Raw genomic sequence first — 22311 nt, forward strand, 5'->3', positions numbered from 1 at the left:
ACCCCAGGCCGGCCTGGGAGGGACAGGCTCATGGGGCAATCGGGGCCGCTGATCTGCGAGCCTGCCCCCCTCCCAGAGCACATCAGTACCCCAAAATCCCCCATGCCACCCCTCCCTCCCACCCTTCCCTGTGGGGGCGCCGGGCTGTCGTATGAAGTTTTATTGCCGACATGCAGGAGTAGTTCCGATGTAGTACAAAAATAACGTCTTTATACAAATTTTTTTTCCTTTTTTTTTTTTCTTTTTCTATTTTTTCCTTACAACAGGCTCTGTCCCGCCGTGGCCCTGTGGCCCCCCCATGCCCCCTGCACCACCCCCTTCCAGTTTGCCTTAGCACAAGTGGATTGACCGGTGCTGCCACTGCAGGATCCTGGTGTGATACAGCCTCAGGGAGTCCCAGAATATTGCTTTTTGCTTTAACATTGGGGAAAAACAGTAAAAATAAACAGGGAGTGAGGCAGGAGAGAACCAGAAGGAGAGAGCAGGGCCCTGCTGGGGTGCTCAGGGGATCCCTGCCCTGCTGCTGGTGGCACAGGGGGTGATGGGCCCACAGGACAGGCCCACCATCTTCAAAATAAATAAGGCGAAAGAGTTGGGGCTACTGGCTCGGCTGGGGTGGTGCAGGGAGCTGGTCTGTGTTAGTGTTCACGAGGCCCTGCCTGGCCACAGGGCCTTGGCGAGGCGCAGGCAGGACGTAATGCCCGACACGGCCAGGGAGGTTCAGGTCCAGCCCCTGTCCCCACAAAGCCACTGCTGGCGTGGCCCAGCTTAGACCCCGTCCCCTTCCCCAGCCCGGGGCAAGAAAAGGCAACAACATGCTACAAACATCTGCAACTCACTCCCTGCCCACACCTGCTGTGCTGCAAGAGTGGGGCCCAGAGAGCAGTGCAGCCCCAAAAAGCAGGGCAGCCCCCAGCTCCAGCCCTCCCTGCTCACAGGGCTGGCAGGAGGGCGATGCCAGGGCTGGGAGCAGCCAGGAGCAGGGAAGGAGGCAGCTGAAGAAGGTGCTGCCTTGAGCATGAGCCCTGGCCAGGGCACTGGGAGCCCTGGGAGCTCTGTGTGAGAACAGTTCATCTGGCAAGACAGGCATCCAGTTCATAAATGAGGCTCAGAAACAATCGTTCCTGCTCTCAGCACAGGCCAAAGCTCTTCCAGTGGCACCAGGTGACAAACCAGGATGTCCTTCTCCTGCCTTGGCATGAGGGCAGAGGCAGCCCCAGGTTTGGGCTGGGATGGCAAGAAAAGCTGGGAACAAATACAGTAGAGACTTCAGCCAGCCCCTCCTATCTCTAGGCAAATTATTTTGGGAAGCTTTTCACATTATAACTCATATATTACATCTGTACCACAACTGAGGGGGGAAACGCTAAATCAGAATTAATGCAACTGTAACTGCACCTGGGATATGCTACTGAAAAATAAGATTAAATCATAGATCCTTATAAACTAAAGGAATCAGTGAGAGGTGGGAGACGGGGCAGGAACCCTGGCGGGCCAAGTCCTGCAAAACCTTTGAACTGGGGACAGGATCTGATCCCTGCCTGGGCTCCTCAGCTCCTGCCTGAGGCGGTGGCCGGGCTCTCCGGTCACGGCGGTGGCCACACAGGACTGGCCAGCATGGCCAGACCACCTAGCACGTAAAGACAGAAACAGATTTGATGCAGATGAAGGGAAGTGGGAGGTTTCAAGAAATTCTGCCTTTCGAGAAACCCTGATAAATCCAAGCTTATTCAAACCACACGGAGCGGGCGCCAGGGGCCGGCTCGGCGCTGCACGGCCGCAGCTCTGTGCCAGCAGCTTCACCCTTGGAAGTCTCCTCCTTTCCCACGGGCTTTGCTCGATCCAGAGAACAGCATGGTTAAAAAGACAAGAGAGGTAGATTACAGTCATGATCAAAAGCAGATTAGTCATCTAGGCTTCGATTTTAAAAAAACAGATTCCAGAAGATGCCAAGAGGTTGCTGCTTCCAAAACTAGCTTTTCCAAAAGTCTTCTCCGTCCGGAGCAGGTGTGAGTGCGTGTCCCTGGACAGAGCTTGGGATTGCTACATTATTCCCCGTCGTGGGACACCGGTATTGCTGTAGGCTGGAGCAGGCGAGGTGAGGGCAGGCTGCAGGGTGGTGCTCGTGCTCTTGGGGCGTGGGAAGCTACTTCCGGAGGTACCTCTGGGCCAGGATGGCCGCGTCCAAGGGGTTCATGGGCTGCGCGTCGTGGCCCAGGCGCCGCACCGGCGGGATGTTCCCGAACTGCCGCTTCTGCAGGAAGCTCTTGGCCTCATGCAAGGTGTTCTTCTCCTCAGCCAAGAGCAGCTGCTGCCTCATGTAGTTCTCGAACTCGTACTGGGAGCACTCCTCTGTCACCTTCACCTGCAGAGACCGACTGTCAGAGCCACACCTGCCAGCCCCACGGCTCCTATCATGGGCCTGAGCTACCACGGGATAACTGGGATCATAATGCAGGGAAGGGTGTCCCGCCTGCTGCTGGGGATGCAGGCAGGACTCCTCCTGAGCTAGCAGTGCCACCAGGACACAGCTCTGGCCACCACAGCAGCTGGGTCCTGACATGGCTCATCCCAACCCTGGCAGCATGGAGGCTGCAGCTGTCTGACCCCTGTCCCTGCAGCACTGTCACAGATCCTGCACGGCTGTTCCTGTGCAGCCAGGCCATGGCTGACACTTCTAGCATGAAACATACCGGCAGGAAAACAGGATGTTTGCTCCCATGGCAGAGCTCACTGGGAGCCAGAGCCAACACTGCTGCCTCCTCCCAGCATTCCCAGCTGTGTGAGAGGGAGTGAGCTGCTCTCATCAGCTCCGGGGCCGAGCTCACTTCCTGGCAGCTCAGCCAGCTGGATGTGCCTCCTGCTCCCAGCAGCATGGGCCCTTCCTTCCGCTGCACAACGTGAGTGACTCGGCTGCGTCCTCCCCACCCTCCCCTTCCCAGCTGGGGGACACAATGGGTGCCATCACAGACAGACTGGCACAGCAGCACAGAGAAGCAGTTCTGTGGAAAGCAGGGAAACCTACCTCCTGGGGGTTTTCGGGATTAGCCACTTGGTCATCTATGTCCGGCACCACTTGCAAAGGGCCACTCAGCGAGGACATGGACTGCCTGCAGGAGAGCACAGCATTGGGATCCAGAGCGTGGCACTGGCTCAGCCACCCTCACCCAGCCCCAGGGCGATCCCACTGGGATGGCCATGCCTGCCATAAGTACTTGCACAGGCCTCTCCAGCTGTATCCATCAGCACACAGTGCTGGACACATGGGATTTAAAGGCTTACTGCAGTTCCCAGACTCTCCTCTGGTGAGATGAGCCAGCCACAGCTGGAACAACAGAGCCTGTGGCCAGAGACAGCGTGTCCTGTCACCCCTTGCACATACCAGGACGCTATGATGGAGCTGAGGGAATCCAGCACTTCAGAAGCCGTCAGCCGCTGCTGCGGGTCCAGGACCAGCAGTTTCCGGATCAAGCACACAGTGTTTTCAGAGACCCGGCCATCCCTGGGACAGACAGCACGGGGTGAGCCTGGCGTGGGCACAGTGTGGCAGGATGGACATGCTGAGAGCACAGGGGAGGAGCTACAGGAGCCATCACTGCCCTGCTCCTTCCCACAAGCTGTCCCAGCCCTGCTCCTGCTTCCTGCAGTGTACTGCACACAGCCTGCTGTCAGTGCTGCTGTGACCCTTGGGGTGCTGAGGGGAGCCCCTCCAGCTGCAGCTGGCCCAGTAAGCCCCCCAGGCCAGGCAGGAGGGCAGGCTGTACTCACTCGGGGATGGTGTACTCGGCAGCCTTGATTTTGCGGAAGAGCTCCTGAGGTATGCTGTCGTAGAAGGGGAACTGGCCGTAGAGCATGGTGAACAGCACCACCCCCAGTGCCCACATGTCACTGGGCTTCCCACGGTATGGCCGGCCTGCAGGGAGAGGGCACACACAGCCTGAAAATCCTGGAAAGCACAGCCCTGGCAACCCCCTCACCTCCCACAGCAGAGGTGCTGAGTAACCCTCACATGGGACCCTTTTCCTAAGCATTAACCATAACACTTCAGGCTTCCCATAACATGACACCAGAACTCTTTCCAAGGCGCATCCTCTGTGAATGAACAAATTGTCCATCTCCACACAGGTGTCCTCCTGTTCCCTATGGAGCAGGAATATCCCTGCTGTGAACCAAGGGCATCAGGCAGTTGGAACTGCTGTGCTGGAGCTCCCAGGTCAGTGTGCCTCACACAGAGCCATAAAGCTGGCAAGGTGGAGGGAATTCAGGGACCAGGGAGCACAGGGCAGAAGGATGCAGGAAAGAAGACCAGGCAGGATAAAGCTGAGCCCATGGAGAAGGGACTCTGACTGTGGGATAGATCTAGCACACAGTCACTGAAGCCAGATGTAAAGATACAGAGTGTGCAGAAGGTGCTTTCCTGCACAAAGACATTCAGACAAAGACACTAGACAAGCCCTAACCCAAGGCTGCTGCAGCCCCAGGATTCACCTGATGGAAATGCTGCTTCTAAGCCCCTTTGGTCACAATAATCAGCACACAGCAGCATGGACAGGGTCACATAATCAAACCCCAGTGCTACAGCAGAGCACAGGACTCAGGGAGAGACTTCCTCTGACTCACACAGTGAGTCACTGCTGCAGCATTTGGTATTTGTACTAATTATTCTTTGCTTTATATGCTCAGAAAAAGGCACCTCTCCCTCCTCCTCCAACTTTTCCTGCTGTGACATTTCAGCAGCCATCCCTCAGCAGAGACAGCTTCTCCTGGAGACCCACAACAATGATTAACTCCTCAGGCGTTCCAGCTTCCCCCTGCACAGGAGCACTGGCAGTACAGAGGGATGCACCAAGCCTGAAGGTGGAATGTCCCCGAGTAACTTCCCCCTTGGTACCTGGAGGGGAGCTGCAGACTGAGCAGTTTTGGGGGAGCGTTTTGGAGAGCACAGGATGGGCCCCATGGGAAGGGCTGTTGGCAGACACCAGAGCTGGGGTGCAGCACAGTGGCAGTGAGAGCCAGGCTGGGCAGAGCAGGATGAGTCCTGAGCTAAGGCTGTGCCTTGCAGGGTCTCAAGCAGCCTCAGCTGTCAGGTATCAGCCAAGACAGCCTGTTCAGTGCCCCGTGGCCAGTTATACCACAAAAGTGCCCTGAGAAGAAACATGAGAAGGAGCTGGAGGCCTGAATAGATCAGCACCTTGGAGCAGAAAGGAGCAGCTCCTCGTAGCCTCCTTCAGCCACTTGAGCCACAAGTGCTCCAAGCTCCTGCAGAGCACTTGGCTTCTATCACCCATCAGGTCACAAGGGCCTCAGGATATCCTGCAGAACAGGAAAGGCTTGCAAAAGCCCCAGGATCCACCTCCTCGCCTGCCTTTGCTCCCTTCCTTGCCGGGAGGGAAGCGCCTCAAACCTGCCTGGCAGATCAGGATGGAAGAGCTCGGCTACATTTACTGCTGCTGCCTGCAAACCTGAAAAAAAACCTCCTGAGGGGAGTCCACTGGGGCTGGATGTTCCAGGAGTGGCTCCCTCTGAGGGCATTTCTGCAATACATTTCTGCTTGGGATACCAGGAACAAGTAACTGATGCATTAATGCCTGATATCTGGATCTACAAGAGGGAGAGGCTTTGTATGCACAGTCCCACCTGTCTGTGCAGCCTTCAACACTGATCTGGCTCACCTGCATGAGAGGAAAAAACCCCCAAAGTGATGCCTGGGTCACTACACTGACAAGCAGGACCACCCCTGCCTGCTCAAAGGCTGGTACAGGAGCACAGAATCACAGAGTTACTGGGTTGGAAGAGACCTTCAAGACTGAGTCCAACCCAGCCCCAGCACCTCAACCAGACCATGGCACCCAGTGCCACACCAGGCTTTGTTAAACACACCCAGGGGTGGTGACTGCACCACCTCCCCGGGCAGACCATTCCAGTGCTTTATCACCCTTTCTGTAAAAACTTTTTCCTAATATCCAACCTGGTCACAAAAGGAGACCAGGTTGCTCAAACACGACCTACCCCTCCTAAACACCTGCTGGCTGGGTCTGACACCCTGGCCATGCTGTAAGTGCTGGGTGATGAAATCAATATCAACTGTTCCATTACCTTATCAGGTACTGAGGTCAGGCTAACTGACCTAGAATTATCAGGATCCTCCTTCCCACCCTCTCTGTGAATGGGTGTCACATTGGGCAGCTTCCAGTCATCTGGAACTTCCCCAGTGAGCCAGGACTGCTGGTAAATGATGGAGAGCGGCTTGGCAAGCTCATCTATCAGCTCCCTCATCACCCTTGGGTGGATCCCATCTGGTCCCAAAGATTTATGGACAGAGCAGAGATGAGAGCTCATGGAGAGAAACCTCCTGAAGCAACTGGAAAGAAAGCACAGCTGTTCCTGATGGTCCCATGCACTGGGAACAGTTAAAGGCAGGAGGACACCAGGGAAAGCTGCTCTGTGCTAGAGCCAGACTCTGCTCAAAGCCTCTGCTGGAGACAAGGCACAGGCCAGGCTGCTGGAGGGGGGGATCCAGCCCACACTGCTTTGGCCTGCTGTCATCATTCCTTCAATTTTAAGTAACTCCTCTCAGTTGGTCCAGAAGCTGCCCAGAGGGTCACTAGTTCCCTCCTGGAAGTGAACTGGTGCTCTTAGTGCACAGCTGGAATGCACTGACATCCTGCTGGGATCTGGACTGGCTGCCCCTCGGGCCCAGGGCTTTACCTGCAGCTTAAGGAAAGCCTCAGGAGCTGAATTCTGATACTGGAAACAGAACATGCTGTCTGCAGTCAGACTCATTTGGGAACAGCCAGATTTGAAGCAGCTTTGAAGTTTAGACAAGTCTTAAGAAAAAAGGCTCACTCCTCCCCTCCAACTTTCCCAGCTGGAAAACCAGACCAAGTCTCCTAACTGGACCTTAATTAAGAGGCTCTCATGAAGGTGCATATGGGAACACACCAGGTGGTTTTATTTATTGTCAGGAGGCACAAATGAGTGAAATGAGTGTCGAGGGGAATTCCTACCACTGAGCACGTCTGGGCTGATGTAGGCAGGGCTGCCACGCTGGTCCTTCAGCAGGTCATCCTCGCTCACCAGGTGCTTCCCCAGGCAGAAGTTGGTGATGGTGATCCTGTGAGTCCTGGGGAGAAGCACAAGGTGTCAGGGAACACAGGCCATGCAGCACAGACAGCAGGCTGACTCCAGAACAGGGACTGTGCCTGTGGGGCTTTCTGGGGAGCCTGAAGACACACAGAGCTGTAAAATGAACTCTGTCCCAAAGGAGAGGGATTCCATGCCTGCCAGCAAGGCCTGCAAGGCACTCACAGGGGCAGTAAAAGGCTCTGGGACAATGTCTGGGTGCCCTGTGTCAGCGTGGCTGTAAGCACAGGGTGTACCTGGCTCATCTTGCAGCCTTGGCTGATCTCCCAGGAGCATCCCAGCCTGCATCACCAGAGCTGCAGGATCTGCCCCAGGTGCTGCCTGACCACTGGAGGGCATGAGTGTGAACAAAGCTGAGGTTTATTTCAGCTGCTGATTGTGCCCTGCACTTCCCAGCTGCCACACAGCATTTTCTGGGAGCAAAGAGAAAACACCCTGTGGGAGCTGTCCTGTGCCTGGCCCCTGAGCACTGTGTATTTACAGTCACCAGAGGAGCTGCAGGAGTTGTGATCAGACTCAGCACAACCACTCCTGTGTCACTCCAGAGTCCCACACAGGAGCCTGGTGGCAGTTCCATCTGATCCACAGGACTGCTCTCCACACACAGGCGTGCACAGTACAAAGCCTGATCAACACCCAAAATCCTTACAGAGAAAAGGGAGAGCTGCAGGTACACAAAATTCCTTTTTTAGCTCACCCCTACTTCCCTATGGTACTGCCAGCTCCCATTAACAATTTTTTCCAGTGCAAGTGAGCTAATTACAAAACTATTATTCCATTAATCTTCCCTGTCATTCAAATAATTTGGATTTTAACTTACAATGTAAAGCTGTAAGTAAAAAAACACTGTCTGGAAGATTTCTTGAAAAGTATTTCACAACTAAACCTGAGAGAATGGATTAAGTCAGTCACAATAACAAAGAAACATTTCCAGCCAGTCTCACAGACAAATGAAATAGAACCAAGTGTGGGTTGGCCATGGAAAGCTGGTTATTAAAACAGACAGACTTGTGTTTAAGAAGTGTTAGCTTCAACTGTCAGGAGACTTCCCTGGCTGAATAACAAGCTGCAGGATTTGTTAAGGATTTAAAAGACTAAGTGTTCTATAGGACACTACAATGCTCAGGGTTGCTTGGTTCTATTTAGTCCCTGAAATTTGATCTAATCTGTAATCACCCAACTCCTCCTGCACTGGCTTATGAGGAAACCTGAGAGGCTTTAATGTCTGTGGGGAAGGAGGTCTGAGGGAGCCCCAGGTGGGACGTGCCTGCCACCTTGCAGTGCCACTTGTTACCTTCCTTGCCTGCCCAGAGAAGGGCCCTGGAGCAGAACAAAGCTCGGCTGGAGCAGAACAAAGGGTTCTGCTCAGCCCCACGGCTGCTCCTCTCCATGGAGATGGCTCTAACGCCTCTCCCACCCTTCCCTGTGACTCACTGCTGCACAGGCTGCAGCTCTCCCTCACCAACGCTGAGAAAAAAGCAAAAGGAGACATGTAACACAAAGAGTGACTCTGGCAAGTGTGTTCAAAGCTTCAAATACCTCCCCCTGCCAGTGGGGCCCTGGGTGTAGCTCCATTGGTGGGGTGCTCCCCTGCACTCAGTGCCCAGAAAAGGAGGGGAGTTCTGCATGGATCCTTCAAAGCACCAACCTTTGTCTGCCTCCTCCAGCAAGGAGGAGAATCAAAGCAGCAAGCAGAAGAGATTTATCTTAAAGCAGCTCACAGAAACAACTTGAAACAACTCAGAGGTGGCCCTGAGAAGCAGCTGCAGCTCTGTGTGTGTGTGTGGGGGGAACCAAGAAGTTCAACTTCTGTAGATAAAACCCATTTCCTCTCAGTGTTAGGGAGGAGAAAGCAGCAAGCTGTGAGCCCAGCAAACCTGCAAGCTTTGTAGACTCAAAGCCTGCAGAACTCCAGCCTTCCTGCTTTTTATTCATTCCACAGAAACCCAGACAGTGTGAAAAGGATGAATTCCACTCATTCTTCAAGTAAGTGCAAAATATTTAGTCAGTAATGTAATCCTGGAGGAGAGAGCAGAGGATCTGAGCTGAACTAGGCTGCCAGCTAAGGAACACAGACCCCAAGGCACTGAGCAGCTCCAAAGAGCCACCAGCAGAGCCAGGCCACCCTCCCCTGCCCTGAGCTCCTGCTGAGCTCCTGCCCCTCTCTGGGCTGGTCCCTCTGGGTCTGCACCAGCATCCAGCACCTGCCAGGCTCCAGAGGCTCCTGTTGAACCAGCAATGGAACAAGGGAGCCATTTCATACACAAATGCACATTGGACAGAAGTGCTTTTGTTTAGATAAGTCAATATTTCACTGCTAGCAAAAACACAGCAGGGCAGCAGTCAGATCTAACACTGCTGTGATTGTAGAACAGCCAGCAGGGCTGGGAATGCCTTTAGCATGATGGAGGGTGAATGATGGGAACAGAACCAACCACCATGGTTTTTTAGTTCTTTTTAATATATATTAAATCAATATTTCTCTTGCAGGTTACTAAATTACTATAAAATTGAGTTTTAGGCAGTTAGAATCCAAAAAGAAGTCCTGACAAGGGGCCACAAAGCTGGGTGGGAAAAGTGAACTGCCTAGGTGGGGATAAATTAATTTTTGGAGATTGATTTATATCACTTTGAGCTGGATTTATGGTTTTGCACAGCCTGCTTTCCCTTTTCCTCACCCTCCTGCACAAGAGCACTCAACAAGTGCTGCCTTTGGCTGTGTTTGCATTAGAAATCTGCTTCAAGGAAGAAACAAGACTACTGCCAGGCCAGCAGCTCTCCAGCACACTTACCTTTTGTTTAGCACCATGTTTCCTAGTTTCAAGTCTCTGTGCACAATATTTTTCTGTAAAAAATATAGGAGTATTACATGAGCAAAAGCCTATTTGTTGTAGAAGGATAAATTTCATACTTGCACAAGAGCACTAAAAAGAAATCATGGCATCTGCACACTCTGAAATAACCCAGGTCAAGGTTTCAGGTCAGGTTTCACCATGAGTAATTTGTGCCCTTCACTTTTGATTGTGATCAGGACAGAACAAGCAAATTTGCCACTCTGAACACAAAGACAGACTTAGTGTATCCAAGAGATCTGAAACTGAAGTGTTCAGGCTTGGTTAGAGCAATCTGATGAGCACTCCTTTACCAGACCCACTCTGCACTGCCCTGTGTCACATGTCCTGTGTCACAAAGTCAAACATCAGCAGAATCCATTTTAATTACAACAGTTTCTAGTTCATTGATCTCAAAATTTGTAGCTTGAGGTTCTGATCTCCAATCAATTCAATCAACTTCATTCAAATTCATGAATTTGAATTCATCAATTCAATAATGAATTCATCAATTCAATCAACTTCAATCAAATTCATACAATCAGCTGTGATTTTGCTTCACAAGGAAACAGTTTTTGTTTCCTGTGTTTGATCAGGCTCTGCTCTCCCCTGCTGCCCACACTGTGGTTGACCTGCCCTGCCCTCAGCCCAGCTGGCCCCTCTCCACAGCCCACAAACCCCACATTATCACTCAGAAACATGAGAAGCAGGGAGGGAAGGGAATGCACTTCAGGACTATGCCTTGTAACCTGGCCACTGCCTGCCCCAGGAAGTTCTGAAGCATCTACTGCTGTAATGTGGGAAAACTCTGCCTCCCAGCACTGGAAAGGAGCTCTCTTTGCAAGCTCTCACCTTGTGTAATGCTTCTACCACTCGTACCACATCATAAAATATCACCACGGTCTCCCGCTCGCTGAGTCTCTTCTCTTTAATGACATAATGCTGCAGATTGATCAGATCTGCTGTTTTGTCACTGAAATCGTGAGCACAGAGACAGTCCAACACCAGGCAAATGCGCTTCTTCATCTTCCTGACCATCCTGTTGGCTTCCAGATCTTCTATGATTTCACAAGCTCGGTCCTGTGGGGAGGCAAACACAGCAGCAACCCCTCAGGGAAGCTCCAGGACACGTGCACAGAGCCTGGCAGAATAAATAACTCAATAACTGAGGGGTGATCTCAAGATAAGCAAATGCAATCACAGTGCTTGGTCTTTGTCCCAAAGCAGGATTTCAAAAAGATACAGGAGCTCTACTGAATGAATCCCAGGCTGGTTTGGGTTGGAGGGAACTTTAAGTTTCATCTTAATTCTGTGTCCTGCCATGGACAGGGACACCTTCCACTATCCCAAGTTGCTCCAAGCCCTGTCCAATCTAGCCTTAAACACTTCCAGGGATGAGGCAGCAACAGCTTCTCTGGGCAGTCTGTGCCAGAGCCTCCTCACCCTCACTGGGAAGAACTTTTCCGAGGAGGAGGAGGAGTGCAGAAGGCAGAGGAAGTCTCTGCTCTGTGCACATCAGCACTAATGCTCTTTGTGCACACAGACACCTTGAGCTGAACCCAGGAGAGCTCAGCAGTGGAGCAGCCTCTGGGAACAGAGGGATCCAGCACACTGCTCACAAGAACAGAAATCTCAAGGCACAATTAGCAGTTCTTCCATGACAGTAAACAAGACACAGCTGAGGTGGACATTTGGCTTATTTAAGATTTAGTACAGATGGTCTCAAGTGAAAAGTGTGTTGGCAAAATGTAACCAGCAAGTCAGGCAATACCAACACCCAAAGCAGTAATTGCTATCAGCCCCTCACATCAGTGAACAGCCCTAAAGGCACCAACAGCAACACAATCACTCACACAAAAGCTGACCAGCACAGTGACTGGTTTAACTTGCTGAAACAGTTTCTTGGCTATTTGTTCCCTCTAACAAGTTATAAACAGTATAGGGACCAGAAAGCACAAATTTAATTCTAAAATATGCTAATTAATTTGCCAGCTGTTGTTCTGTCTGAAGGGGGGGTGCTGAGTGCCTGTCCCATCTGTGAACATTCTCACAATTCCCAAAATCCTACTGTACTCTCCAGAGCTCCTGTTTGAAGCAGCTCTGAGGTGGTTAACCTCAGAGTGCTGCAACGTGGACACACAAGAGCAGGGTCAGCACGAACTGTACATTAAACAAAAGCAGCTCAATCCACCAGCAATCCCTGGCATTGCCCCAGCCTGGATGGTGCCCAAGTGTACCTGGAAGAGCCCGTGATGATGGACCACTCCTTCCTGGTTGTGGAGCAGGGAAAGAAGAGAATACTCCGTGTGCAGCAGCATCTTGCCCTGTCGCTCCTCCTGGGTTTCTATTCCTTTATCACCTCTTTCTTCTAAGGTGAGAATCTTCAGGAAAAGGGAAAATGCCTTTACAGTTCCCAGAGGCACAGAAATGCCCCCAGCCCTCTCTCAATTTTGGCATTCCCATGTGTTTACAGCCATGGAAGTGCTCTGATGTTGTGTCCTTGCCACAGGCCTGTCTGACCTCTGCACCATCCATGCAGAATGCACAGCAGCAGCTTCATTAACATGGAAAGGTGGCTGTTTGCAAATATCCCAGGTGCTTTTACCCTCCTGGAGCTGCCCCACTCAGCTACAGATCCAAAGGCTCTGGGAGAGCAGCAGAGGCCTCATCTCAGGGCTGATCAGGACAAGGATCTGGCCCTGCCAAGCGGGAGCTGCAGCAGCCCTATCCCACTGCACTGGTTCAGCCCACACCACTCACTCAGTGCCCAAGTGCTTCTGCACAGGAGCTGGAAAGCCCTGAAGGTCTGGGAGCCTGCAGTTTGCTTACCTTCAGCTGATAAAAGTCATCTGTCCCATCCTTTCTTGCCAAACACTGAACAATACTTGGCACAGGGGAGTTACCTAAACGTGGACCTACAGCACAAAGCAGAAACAGACTTGTTTTCCCTCCAGCAGCAGTGACTAACCAAGGTTACATCAGCTGTCACCAGTTATGTTTGCTTGCACCAAGTTCCCTTTTTTGCAGGAACTTGAGTGCATTTTCACAAATCTAAAGCCAAAAAAAAAAAAAGGTCTTGAACTCTGAAACCTTTCAGGATATTGTTTCATTTTTCTCTGGAGAAACATTTATCAAAGCCCACACATGGGTTTGCAGAAATCCAAATTTCTGCATGCCTGAACCACACAGCTCTTACATTCACAGCAACACCCATGGCAACTGTTACTGCCACACCTGGGAACACAGCTGCCACCTCTGCAGGGATGGCTCAGGGGTGTCCAAATTAGCCCAGATTTCAAGTTAACATATAGTCTCCACTCCTCACTTTAAATAAGTCAGCTCTATCTGATTTTCCATTGGCTTCCAATGTAAAGTCTATGATTTTTGACAATTCTGAACCATCAACTATTCTAGCAACTGTCCAGAGCTGGCAGAGTGGCCTTGCCTTGGTACATATCACTTTGAGTACCACTAGTGAATTGTTAAGTTGGCCCATGCTGATGTGGCAACACATTCCAAGGTTGGACACAGCTCTGACCAAAAAAACCCCCAATGAATTTGGTATTTTACAAAGTAGAAGAACAGAGTTCAACAAAACAAAACAAACCCAAAAAAAAAAACCCCAAGGGGGTAAAATCAAGATCTCCTATTTCTCTCCCAAGCCCTGCCTGCCTTGCTGCACTGGCATCCCACATCTCCTCAGCTTGGCCAGCTGCAGGAGCTCCCAGGCTGCTGCCCTGCACACCCAGTGACCTGCGCTCTCAGGTGAGACACTGAGTTACACACCTGCTTCCCCTCACTCCACAGCGCCTTTTGTTTTCAGTTTTGCCACCAGCAGCCTCCCTGGCAAGCGCAGAGCCCGTCCCTGCTTACCCAGGATGAAAGGCCCTGCTCTCTTGGCGTTATTCCCGGAAATCCCCGCGCACAGAGCCTTTGCCTTCGCCGATGTTTCCCCAGCTCCTCTGTCCGATGCTCGCCGCTTCATCCTCGGCTCTTGAAAGACAAGAGGGATCATATCTGATGAGCCACTGAGTTATTTTCTCTTGTTATCCCTGATTTCTGCTGGAAGGCTCTCACCTACAGATGCACTGGTGGCTCTGCCTACTTGTGTGTCTACACACAGCCCTGGCTCCCTGCTGACAGACCAGGGGTGGGCTGAGGCTCAGAGCAGCTCTCAAGGCATAAATCAGCCTCGTTATTCAGGGCAACATTTCCTACAACAGTTGTTTGAGAGACATAGTGGGAACAAGTCAAGATAATTAAAGCTTGTTTTACAGCAAAAACAAGTTTGCAAATTAACATATTCTAAAAGCTCTGAAAGAAGATGCCCAAGTTAGCCCTGTGTATGGGTGTCTGCTGCTGCTGCAGCCTTTTGGGGGTTCCTCCACAGAGGATCCACACGAGGCATCACAGCCACCCACTGAGTCCCTCAGAGGCTCCACTCTGTTCCTCAAACAGCCAAGAATGCACAAAACTGACCACAAAAATTAGTGTCTTTCACCTTTCCCAATAAGGGCATAGAAAACAAGCACAATAGTTACTGTGAGATTCAGTTCAGTTCACAATGTTTTTTCAAAAATGTATTTTTAGCCTTGAAAAAAGTCCCCTCTCTCTGTACCTCATTAGACTCTGACCTTATTACATCTCCATCTACCTACATCCAGTGGAGCTGGAATGTGGACTCCAGCACATAAAACCCTGTCACCTCAGCCTCCACGTGTAGGAATCAATGCTGTGTTTAGAATTAACACACTATTAAATGCCCCAATGGACATTCCAGTGAAAGGCAACACTGCTGACAACATGTGTGTTTTCCTGCACAACCATTATTGACAAAATCCCATTTGATCTATTAAATGTGAACCTCATGGTTTGCATCTAGGAATTTATTCAAGGTCCACAATCAGCACTATTCAGCACCAACAACTGAAACTCAACTACCTCCTCCTTATTCAGGTACTGCAGAAAGTCTGATTTCCAATGTCCATTTTCTGCTGCTCAGAAATCTAAAGAGAATTTGCACAGCCAAGACCTAAATGGCCAAATAAATTCAAGGCTTATGATTAAAACTAACGAAAAGTCTTGTTTCAGTTTAGCTGGAAAAGCATCTCTCAGGTGAGCTGCTGGTGTGGTGTGAGCTCTCCACATCCATCAGCTCCAGCCAAGGGAAGCTCTGCTCCCAGTGCAGCTCCTCTTCATCTCCAGATTTTAGAAAATAGCTTCAAAGACTTTTGCAAACATCTACACATTCAATGTTAGTGCTCTCACTTTTTAAAGATACTTTGTGGGGTGGGGGGGTAGGTGAGAAGAGGAACCAAGCACAGCTCCATTTCCTTACTCAAACCCAATCCCAGGAGCTCTTCCCTAAGAAGTTATGATAACAGACAGGGAAAATATTTTCTGGGTTGTACATATTTGTTTTAGAAGATCCCAGGTGTTTCACCACGTAAGAGATTGATAAATCACCTCCCTGTGAGTGAAGTTCACCCTCGGGCAGTCCCGCCCTCTCTGTGGACACAGGCTGATCTCACTGCATTGATTCATCCAGCAGCACCTGTCCAGCACCAGCACCAGCCAGCAGATAAAGGGAGGAGCCCTGCAGCAGACTTTGCATTCCTGCACTCCTGACTCCAGCACCTCCACAGAGCAGTGTCACCATCCCAGTGAGCTGAACAGCACACAGGTCTGACCCCCACGTGCTCCTTGCTGTTCATTCTGCATCCCTGACCCCACATCCTGATGAACTCCTCCTCTCCTTGCACATCACTACCTCAGCTGGAAACATGAGTAACACTTCCACTGGAGAAACCCCCTGCACAGGAGATAATCCATTGTGCAATTTGGCTTGCTGCTGTAAATGGTGCTACTGTCATCAAAACAACCTGAGGACTCACGTAGTTCAGCATCAACTGTATCGTCACTCTTCTTCCAAACTAGGTTTTCCAACGTCTCAGGAGGCAGGAGTCATCACCCTGGAGAAGGCTGGATGGGCAGAAGGTCGAGGACTCTGTAATGTGAAATGAGACACACTTGATGCTGTGGTTCTGGATTATTCTGATTATGATAACACAGGATGCACTGGACCTTTACAGCCCCAAACGTCTCTGTTTGTTTGGGCTTGGTAAAGGACTGAAGCTCCTGGTGACAATAAAAGGGCTCTGGAAGTTCAGTTCCTGCACTGCTGGACAAACTCTCATGCCACCCATCTCCAAAGTGGTGCAGGGCAGGCCTTTGGAGCAGGGACAAACACAGGCTCCACTGGAAACCCTGCCAAGCAGCACCTGCCTGGGCTTAACAGCATCTCAAACACACCTGACTGAGCACCAAGAGACTCCCTGCCACCACTAGCAGCTTCCTGTCATGCTAGGAGTTAACAGAGTTTGGCGCAGATCAGTATCTGATATCACTGTCCCTGGGATGGAGTGTTTTAAACATGGCTTTGTCCTGGTTTCCTGCAGCAATGTAAGAGGCTCTATCTCAAAACTGATCCTGCTGATGTTAAAATGATTTTTTCTTTTCAGTCTTAAGAACTGGAAGGTCCCACCTGTTTGTGGACAGATGCATCCCTTTTCCCCAAATCCAAGCTGAATCAAACCTCCCTCCTCCCTTGTCCTGCCATTGGAACAAAAATGGTCCCTCACACAAAGTTAAAAGTCCAGCACAGAAATTTATACTTAATTTTGATGTGACACACAGGATATATCAAACATCTCATTGAGGAAGCCAGTCCAAAGCCTCTCAGTGCACTAGCTAGGGCTTTAATAGAATTATGAATCAATTAATTTGAGGACCTAAATGTAATGCCTTTTAATTATGTAGCTTAAGGGAATTGTTTAATTCCTGAATTACTCCCAGTGCCTGGTGTAACAACAATGGAAAACATGAGATGAGGAAAGCCCTTTTCATCCCAGAATAAGGAACAAGCAGGTCCTACAGTCCAGCAGCCGCAGCTCAGAGCTGGGAAAGGTACCTTTGGGGCATGAGCAGGATTACTCAGGAGCACAGAAACCACTCAGGGCTCCAGAGCAGTTGGGGAAGCTTGTCTTGCACCAAGGGCACAACACGAGCTCAGTGGGGGTTACACTTCTTGTGTGAGGACTGGGAACCCCAAAGTGCTGTGATGAGCTCATCGTGCTGAGTGAGGCAGTGAATGGGCTGGGAACCAGCAGCAGGTGACAGAGCCCAAGAGCACCTGCTGGAAGTTCAGGACTGCTGAGAAGAATCTCCTTCCAGGAGCTCACACCATTCCAGGGACCTGCCTCTGGAGCCCACAGATGGAGACATTCGGCCACTCACTGCAGCAGCACTCCTGCCCAGTGTTGCCTCCTGCAGCCAAAAGCTGCAGCATTTCGGATGAAGCTGCAGAGCTGCTCCACAGGTTTTTGTCCCTCTCTGTGCAGCCTTCATGTTTGCAAAAATAAAGCTAAAAACCAGAATCACATGAGCAGCATCAGGCTGCACCTTTTCCCACCCAAATACCACAGTGGACAGTATTTATCAGTGATGGTTAATCCAAGGTCACATTTAAGCCTGGCTCATGGGAAGCTGTGTTGGACATGACCTAAAAACCTCCATGAACAAAACATTTAATGGGTAAAAGCTGGAGCAGGGCCCAGCTTCCCACATGGAACACCAGCAGGTCGGTGTCACTGCAAGGAGCAACGATGGCAGTGTTGCCTCACTCCTTCCCGGGCAAACCCGGCCAGGAACAGCTCAGACCCGAGTCATCAGCACGCCCAGGGCCAGAGCCGCGGCTCTCATTGGAAAAGCTTCCCTGAGAACGGGCGGAGCTTGGATCGGGCAGGCCTGCGGAGGAGTCACTGGCTGGGGGATTAAAGGGAATGTTTGTGGGGCAGATCCCAAGGAAAGCAGGCTGTTGCATTAAGTGTATGAAATTTGGTCAGAAACACACCCCTTGTGTCCCAGCTGGTCCTCAGAGACCTGGAGCACATCCAGAGACCTCGAGGACTAAGAAAACATCATCCCACCCTGGGAGCAGGGAGAGGAGAGTCACTCATCAGTGTCTCCAAGGGCTTTTTAGCTTTTCTTCCTCCTCAAAAGGTGAAATTTCTGCCCCCCTCATGCACAGCCCATCCTTATCCTCTTCCTCCCACACCACACACAGCATGATCTAGGGGGGAAACTGAGAGTCATAGGCTGAGCATGTACTTCATGAAGCTGATGTGCATTTTAATATTTAAATGACTCTTAATCAGGTGAAAGTTACTTTCTGGACATAGTGTCCTTCAAAGTTTCAGTCACAGGACTTTTGTTTTGCTCTTCAGTGCCAAACCAGGCCCATCCTGTCTGTCCCTTCCCCTGCAGCCAGCTCAGCCTTCCCGGCATCAGCCAGGAACAATTTCATCCCTGAAGATAATGTGGAATGCACAGGGGAAGCCTCAGCCCTTCCCTGGATCCTTGCTCATCATCCACATCGGGGTGTGGGGAGGAGGAGTGGGGGCATCAGGGTGGGCTCCACTCCTCTCCCTCTGCACAGCACCGGGGAGATTCCCTCTGCAGGAATGTTAACTGTTACTGAAGGCTCTGGGAGTTGAACGGTTCTCCAAGAGAAGCAATGATATATATATATAAATATATCTATAAATATAAATATATATATATATAAAAAGCCCATTGGATGAGTCAGTCCAGCCTGTGTTCCGCTGCGCTGCCCTTCCGGGAAGGGAAGCCTGCTCCCGAAACAGAGCCCTGACTCACAGGGTTCTTGGAACCGAGAGGAGACTCATTCAACTTCTTCCCTTAGCAAGAAGTTCTCTCAAAACCAGGCACAGAGTTTCTCTGCCCACAGGAGTAGGAAGAGTCCCGGGGCACTGGTGCAGCACGAGGGGCTGGGACACCCTGTGCTGTTGGAAGGCACCCAGGGGAGCCTGGAATCACTGAGCTCTACAGGCTGGGAGACAGGAACAGCTCCGAGCTGCCCCACTGGAGATCCTCCTGCCTCAGCCCAGCCTGGGGAGCAGCTGAACCCCAGGCACGTGGACAAGGCATAGCCAGCACCTGGGAGTCCCCACAGGAGCCCAGCACACCTTACCTCCACCCACATCCAGCTGTGGTCAGTCTCCAGCTCCTCGGGGACAGAAAAGGCTTCCAGAGGCCAAGTCACACAGCAGGGAAAGCAAATTCCATCCTGGCTGCCCCCCCGGCAGCCAGGGAAACTCTGAAGCACAGGGTTCCAGTGCGTAACTACGGCGCAAGCAACAAGCCAGGCTTTCTTCAAGCCTTCTGATGCATCAACACATGAGATAGCCAAGGACTCATCTCTGGGAGTTCCCTCTTTGGTTACATAAACACCAACCTCAGCTTAACCCTTTCGTGCTGCAGCACAGGCCACATCCACCAGGAAAAATCCCCACTCCAGCCCAACACCCTGGCAGCAGGAGCCTGGAAATGCAGCTGCAGCACTTGAGGCTGCACTGCTGCCCCAGCACACGAGTCCCTGAGCTGCTCTGTGCCTGCAGTCAGGCTGTGCTCACCTTCCCAACCCCACCAGGGGTGAAGGGTGGGCTCTATGACAAGGTTTTATTTCTCACTGATTGCTTCTGACACTATCAATGTGCCATAAGCCCCTGCAGCAGGACCTCTGTGTGCACAGAGTGTGACCCACACACGTGCTGACACTTCCCAGCCAGGTGTGGCTGCAGTTTCTCTCAGCAGTGACTCACCTGGCCCTACCTGGAGACAAACGTGTTGAAGTTACCTGCACACACTGCCAGGCCTACGCTACTGGGGTTTGCAGCGTGACAACACACTGACTGCACACTTGCAAAAAAATATTAACCAAAACAGCCTGTTTCACAGCGAAAATGGCCACACAGAGCCTACTCTGTCCAGCAAGAGCTCCCAGGCAGGAAGGACACACACACTGCACCTGCCTGGAGCACTGGAGTCTGGAGGTAACACCCCCAGGCTCAGTGGGCAGCTCAGGCACAGCCCCAGGGCTGTTCCTATTCATACTCACAGAATGGATTGGGTTGGGGGGGACCTTGAAGACCCTTCCACCCTGCTGCCCTGAGCAAAGAGACTTTTCACTACCCCAGGTTGCTCCAAGCCCCGTCCAACCTGGCCTGGAACATTTCCAGGGATGAGGCAGCCACAGCCACAGCCTCCTCCTCAGCGCAGAGGTCCCAAAAGTCTCTGGGTAACCTGTGCCAGGGCCTCCCCACCCTCCCAGGGAAGAATTTCTGCCTAACATCCCATCTAACCCTGCCCTCTGCCAGTGTAAAGCCATGTCCCCTTGTCCTGTCACTTGAGGCTCTTGTAAAAGTCTCTGTCCATCTTTCTTGTAGCCCATTCAGGTACTGGAAGGGGCAGTTATGCCACCCTGAAGGCTCTCTTCTCCAGCTGAACACCCCCAGCTCTCTCACAGCAGAAGTGCTCCAGCCTCTGATCAGGTTGGTGCCTCCTCTGGACTCACTCCAGCAGGTCAATGTCCTTTCTGTGCTGAATCACAGCCCAGCTCAGTGCCTAGGAGGCTTCCCTTGCCTGTCCCAAGCTCTGAAACATCCCGAGGGTCACAGCCCAGCTGAAATTTGCTTTTAAGGAGCACAACTATGGGATCAAACCCTCAGCATGGACACCACAGAGAAACAATCAACGGATGCAGCACGAGCCCTCCAGCAACGGGGAAATGTCCTGAATCCTGAGTGCTGCCAGCCCAGGGCTCCATGCCAGCAGGTGAGTGCTCCCCTGCTGTCCCCTGGGCCACGCCTTGCCTGGGTGCCAGGCACCTCCCCTGTGCCCACTGTGTCCCTGCTGCCCCAGAGGAGCTGGGTACTGTCACAGCACGTGGCAGAGGGCTGGTGGCTCAGCCCCACCACATCAGGCAGTGCCCTCTGCTCTGACTTCTCCAGCTCCCTCTGGACATGGGATTGCAGCCCCAGACCCCCAGCACATCTGTTCTCCACCAGATGTTAAGCTCATACATTAAGGCTCTAAACCAGCATAGAACTGAAAGCCCAGCTCTGGTGCAGCACATTTCAGCACAGCCTGGGCAGCAGGGAGCAACTGGATGGGCACAACCCTAAACCCCTGTGCAGGGGGTGAAAGGAGTGAGACCTTCCACAGCCTCAGTGCTGCACAGACAGCAGGGCTCCCCAAGGCCACGAGCAGAGAGGGACAGCACGAGATGATGTCCCATGAGGCCTCCCCAGCAGTGAGACCTTCCACAGCCTCAGTGCTGCACAGGCAGCAGGGCTCCCCAAGGCCACGAGCAGAGAGGGACAGCACCCAGCTCTGGGCTGGGAGGTCCCCGGCCCCTCGGGTGAGCAACCAGGGAGTGCAGGGCAGGGTCCATCCTGCTGTGATACCTGCTGCTGTTACTCACCCTCACTCAGAGGCACAGCCCTCACCTACTCACTGCTGAGGCACACGAGGCTCCTCCTCGGCACAGAGGTCCCAAAAGTCTAAATTCAGAGATTCCTGCCCAGGCTGGAGGCAAAGCCAGCCCCGGCCACGGGCTGTGCCTCCTTCAGCCCCCCGCTGCTGGCAGCAGCCGTGGCCCCCCGAGCTGCTGCGGGGCCCACACCGAGCCTGGAGAGCACCGGCAGCGCCGAGCCGGGCAGCCAAGCCCCCCCGAGCCGCCGGCACCGGGGGGTTCCCCCGGCCCGGTCCCACCGAGGGAGCAGATCGGTACCAGCGGCGCGGTGCCCGCAGCGCCCGGCCCGAGGCACAGCGGCATGGGGACGGGTCCCGGGGCCGTGTCCCCAACACTCCATCCCGGGCCAGGCTTCGCCCTCATTCACCGACAGCCCCAGCGCCCTCGTCTCTATCCGTACCCACGGCCCGGGCCCGGTTCCCCCTCACTCACCCCCGGCCTGGTCCCGGTTCCCCCGCTCTCTCACCCCTCACTCACCCATGGCCCCGGGCCCGGCCCCTCACTCACCCCGGGCCCAGCCCGTTCCCCGCTCTCTCTCACCCCTCACTCACCCATGGCCCCCGGCCCAGCCCGTTCCCCGTTCCCCCTCACTCACCCCCGGGCCCGGCCCGGTTCCCGGTCTCTCTCCCACCCCTCACTCACCCCGGCCCGGCCCGGTTCCCGATCTCTCTCCCACCCCTCACCCACCCCCGGCCCGGCCCGGTTCCCGGTCTCTCTCCCACCCCTCACTCACCCATGGCCCCGGGCCCGGCCCGGCCCGGCCTCGCTCCGCTCCGGCGGCCGCCTGGCACCGGAAGTGACGCGCCGCCACCGCCCCCCTCACCGCCAGCCCGCCCCCTGCCGGCCGCCGCCGGAACGGGGAAACGGCGGCGCTGATTGGGCAACGGCGACAGCGCGGGCGGTGATTGGAGGAGAGCCCGGGGGCCAGACCAGGTTTTGCGG

General features: G+C 52.9%; 1 protein-coding gene across 2 annotated transcripts; it reads right to left on the reverse strand.

Moving 5' to 3' along the window:
- Positions 1–145: 145 nt before the first annotated feature.
- On the reverse strand, positions 146–22209 carry STK40 (serine/threonine kinase 40). Of its 2 annotated transcripts, none has more exons than XM_039729132.1 (12): positions 22103–22127; positions 15869–15981; positions 13848–13967; positions 12804–12889; positions 12212–12355; positions 10827–11054; positions 9936–9988; positions 7008–7123; positions 3769–3913; positions 3383–3502; positions 3026–3110; positions 146–2365 (listed from the first exon to the last, which is right to left on the reverse strand). In XM_039729132.1, exons 3-12 carry the CDS (start codon positions 13957–13959, stop codon positions 2147–2149), a joined length of 1308 nt encoding a protein of 435 aa, XP_039585066.1. In that variant the 5' UTR covers positions 13960–13967; positions 15869–15981; positions 22103–22127; the 3' UTR covers positions 146–2146. The 2 variants fall into 2 exon arrangements, with proteins under 2 accessions (XP_039585066.1, XP_039585067.1); XM_039729133.1 differs by having other exon boundaries at positions 1876–2365; positions 15857–15981; positions 22103–22209.
- Positions 22210–22311: the final 102 nt, after the last annotated feature.

This window comes from Passer montanus, unplaced genomic scaffold (genome assembly GCF_014805655.1).
Source record: "Passer montanus isolate IOZ18808 unplaced genomic scaffold, ASM1480565v1 scaffold68, whole genome shotgun sequence".
Classification (NCBI taxonomy): domain Eukaryota; kingdom Metazoa; phylum Chordata; class Aves; order Passeriformes; family Passeridae; genus Passer; species Passer montanus.

Bases quoted from the DNA above. Each gene is read 5' to 3' on its own strand.
- STK40 (XM_039729132.1), bottom strand. From the start codon at position 13,959: ATGAAGCGGCGAGCATCGGACAGAGGAGCTGGGGAAACATCGGCGAAG. The intron at 12,356-12,803 runs GTAAGCAAACTG...CTTTTCCTGAAG, and splicing joins ATGACTTTTATCAGCTGAAG to ATTCTCACCTTAGAAGAAAG. The intron at 3,503-3,768 runs GTGAGTACAGCC...TGTCTGTCCCAG, and splicing joins GCCGAGTACACCATCCCCGA to GGATGGCCGGGTCTCTGAAA.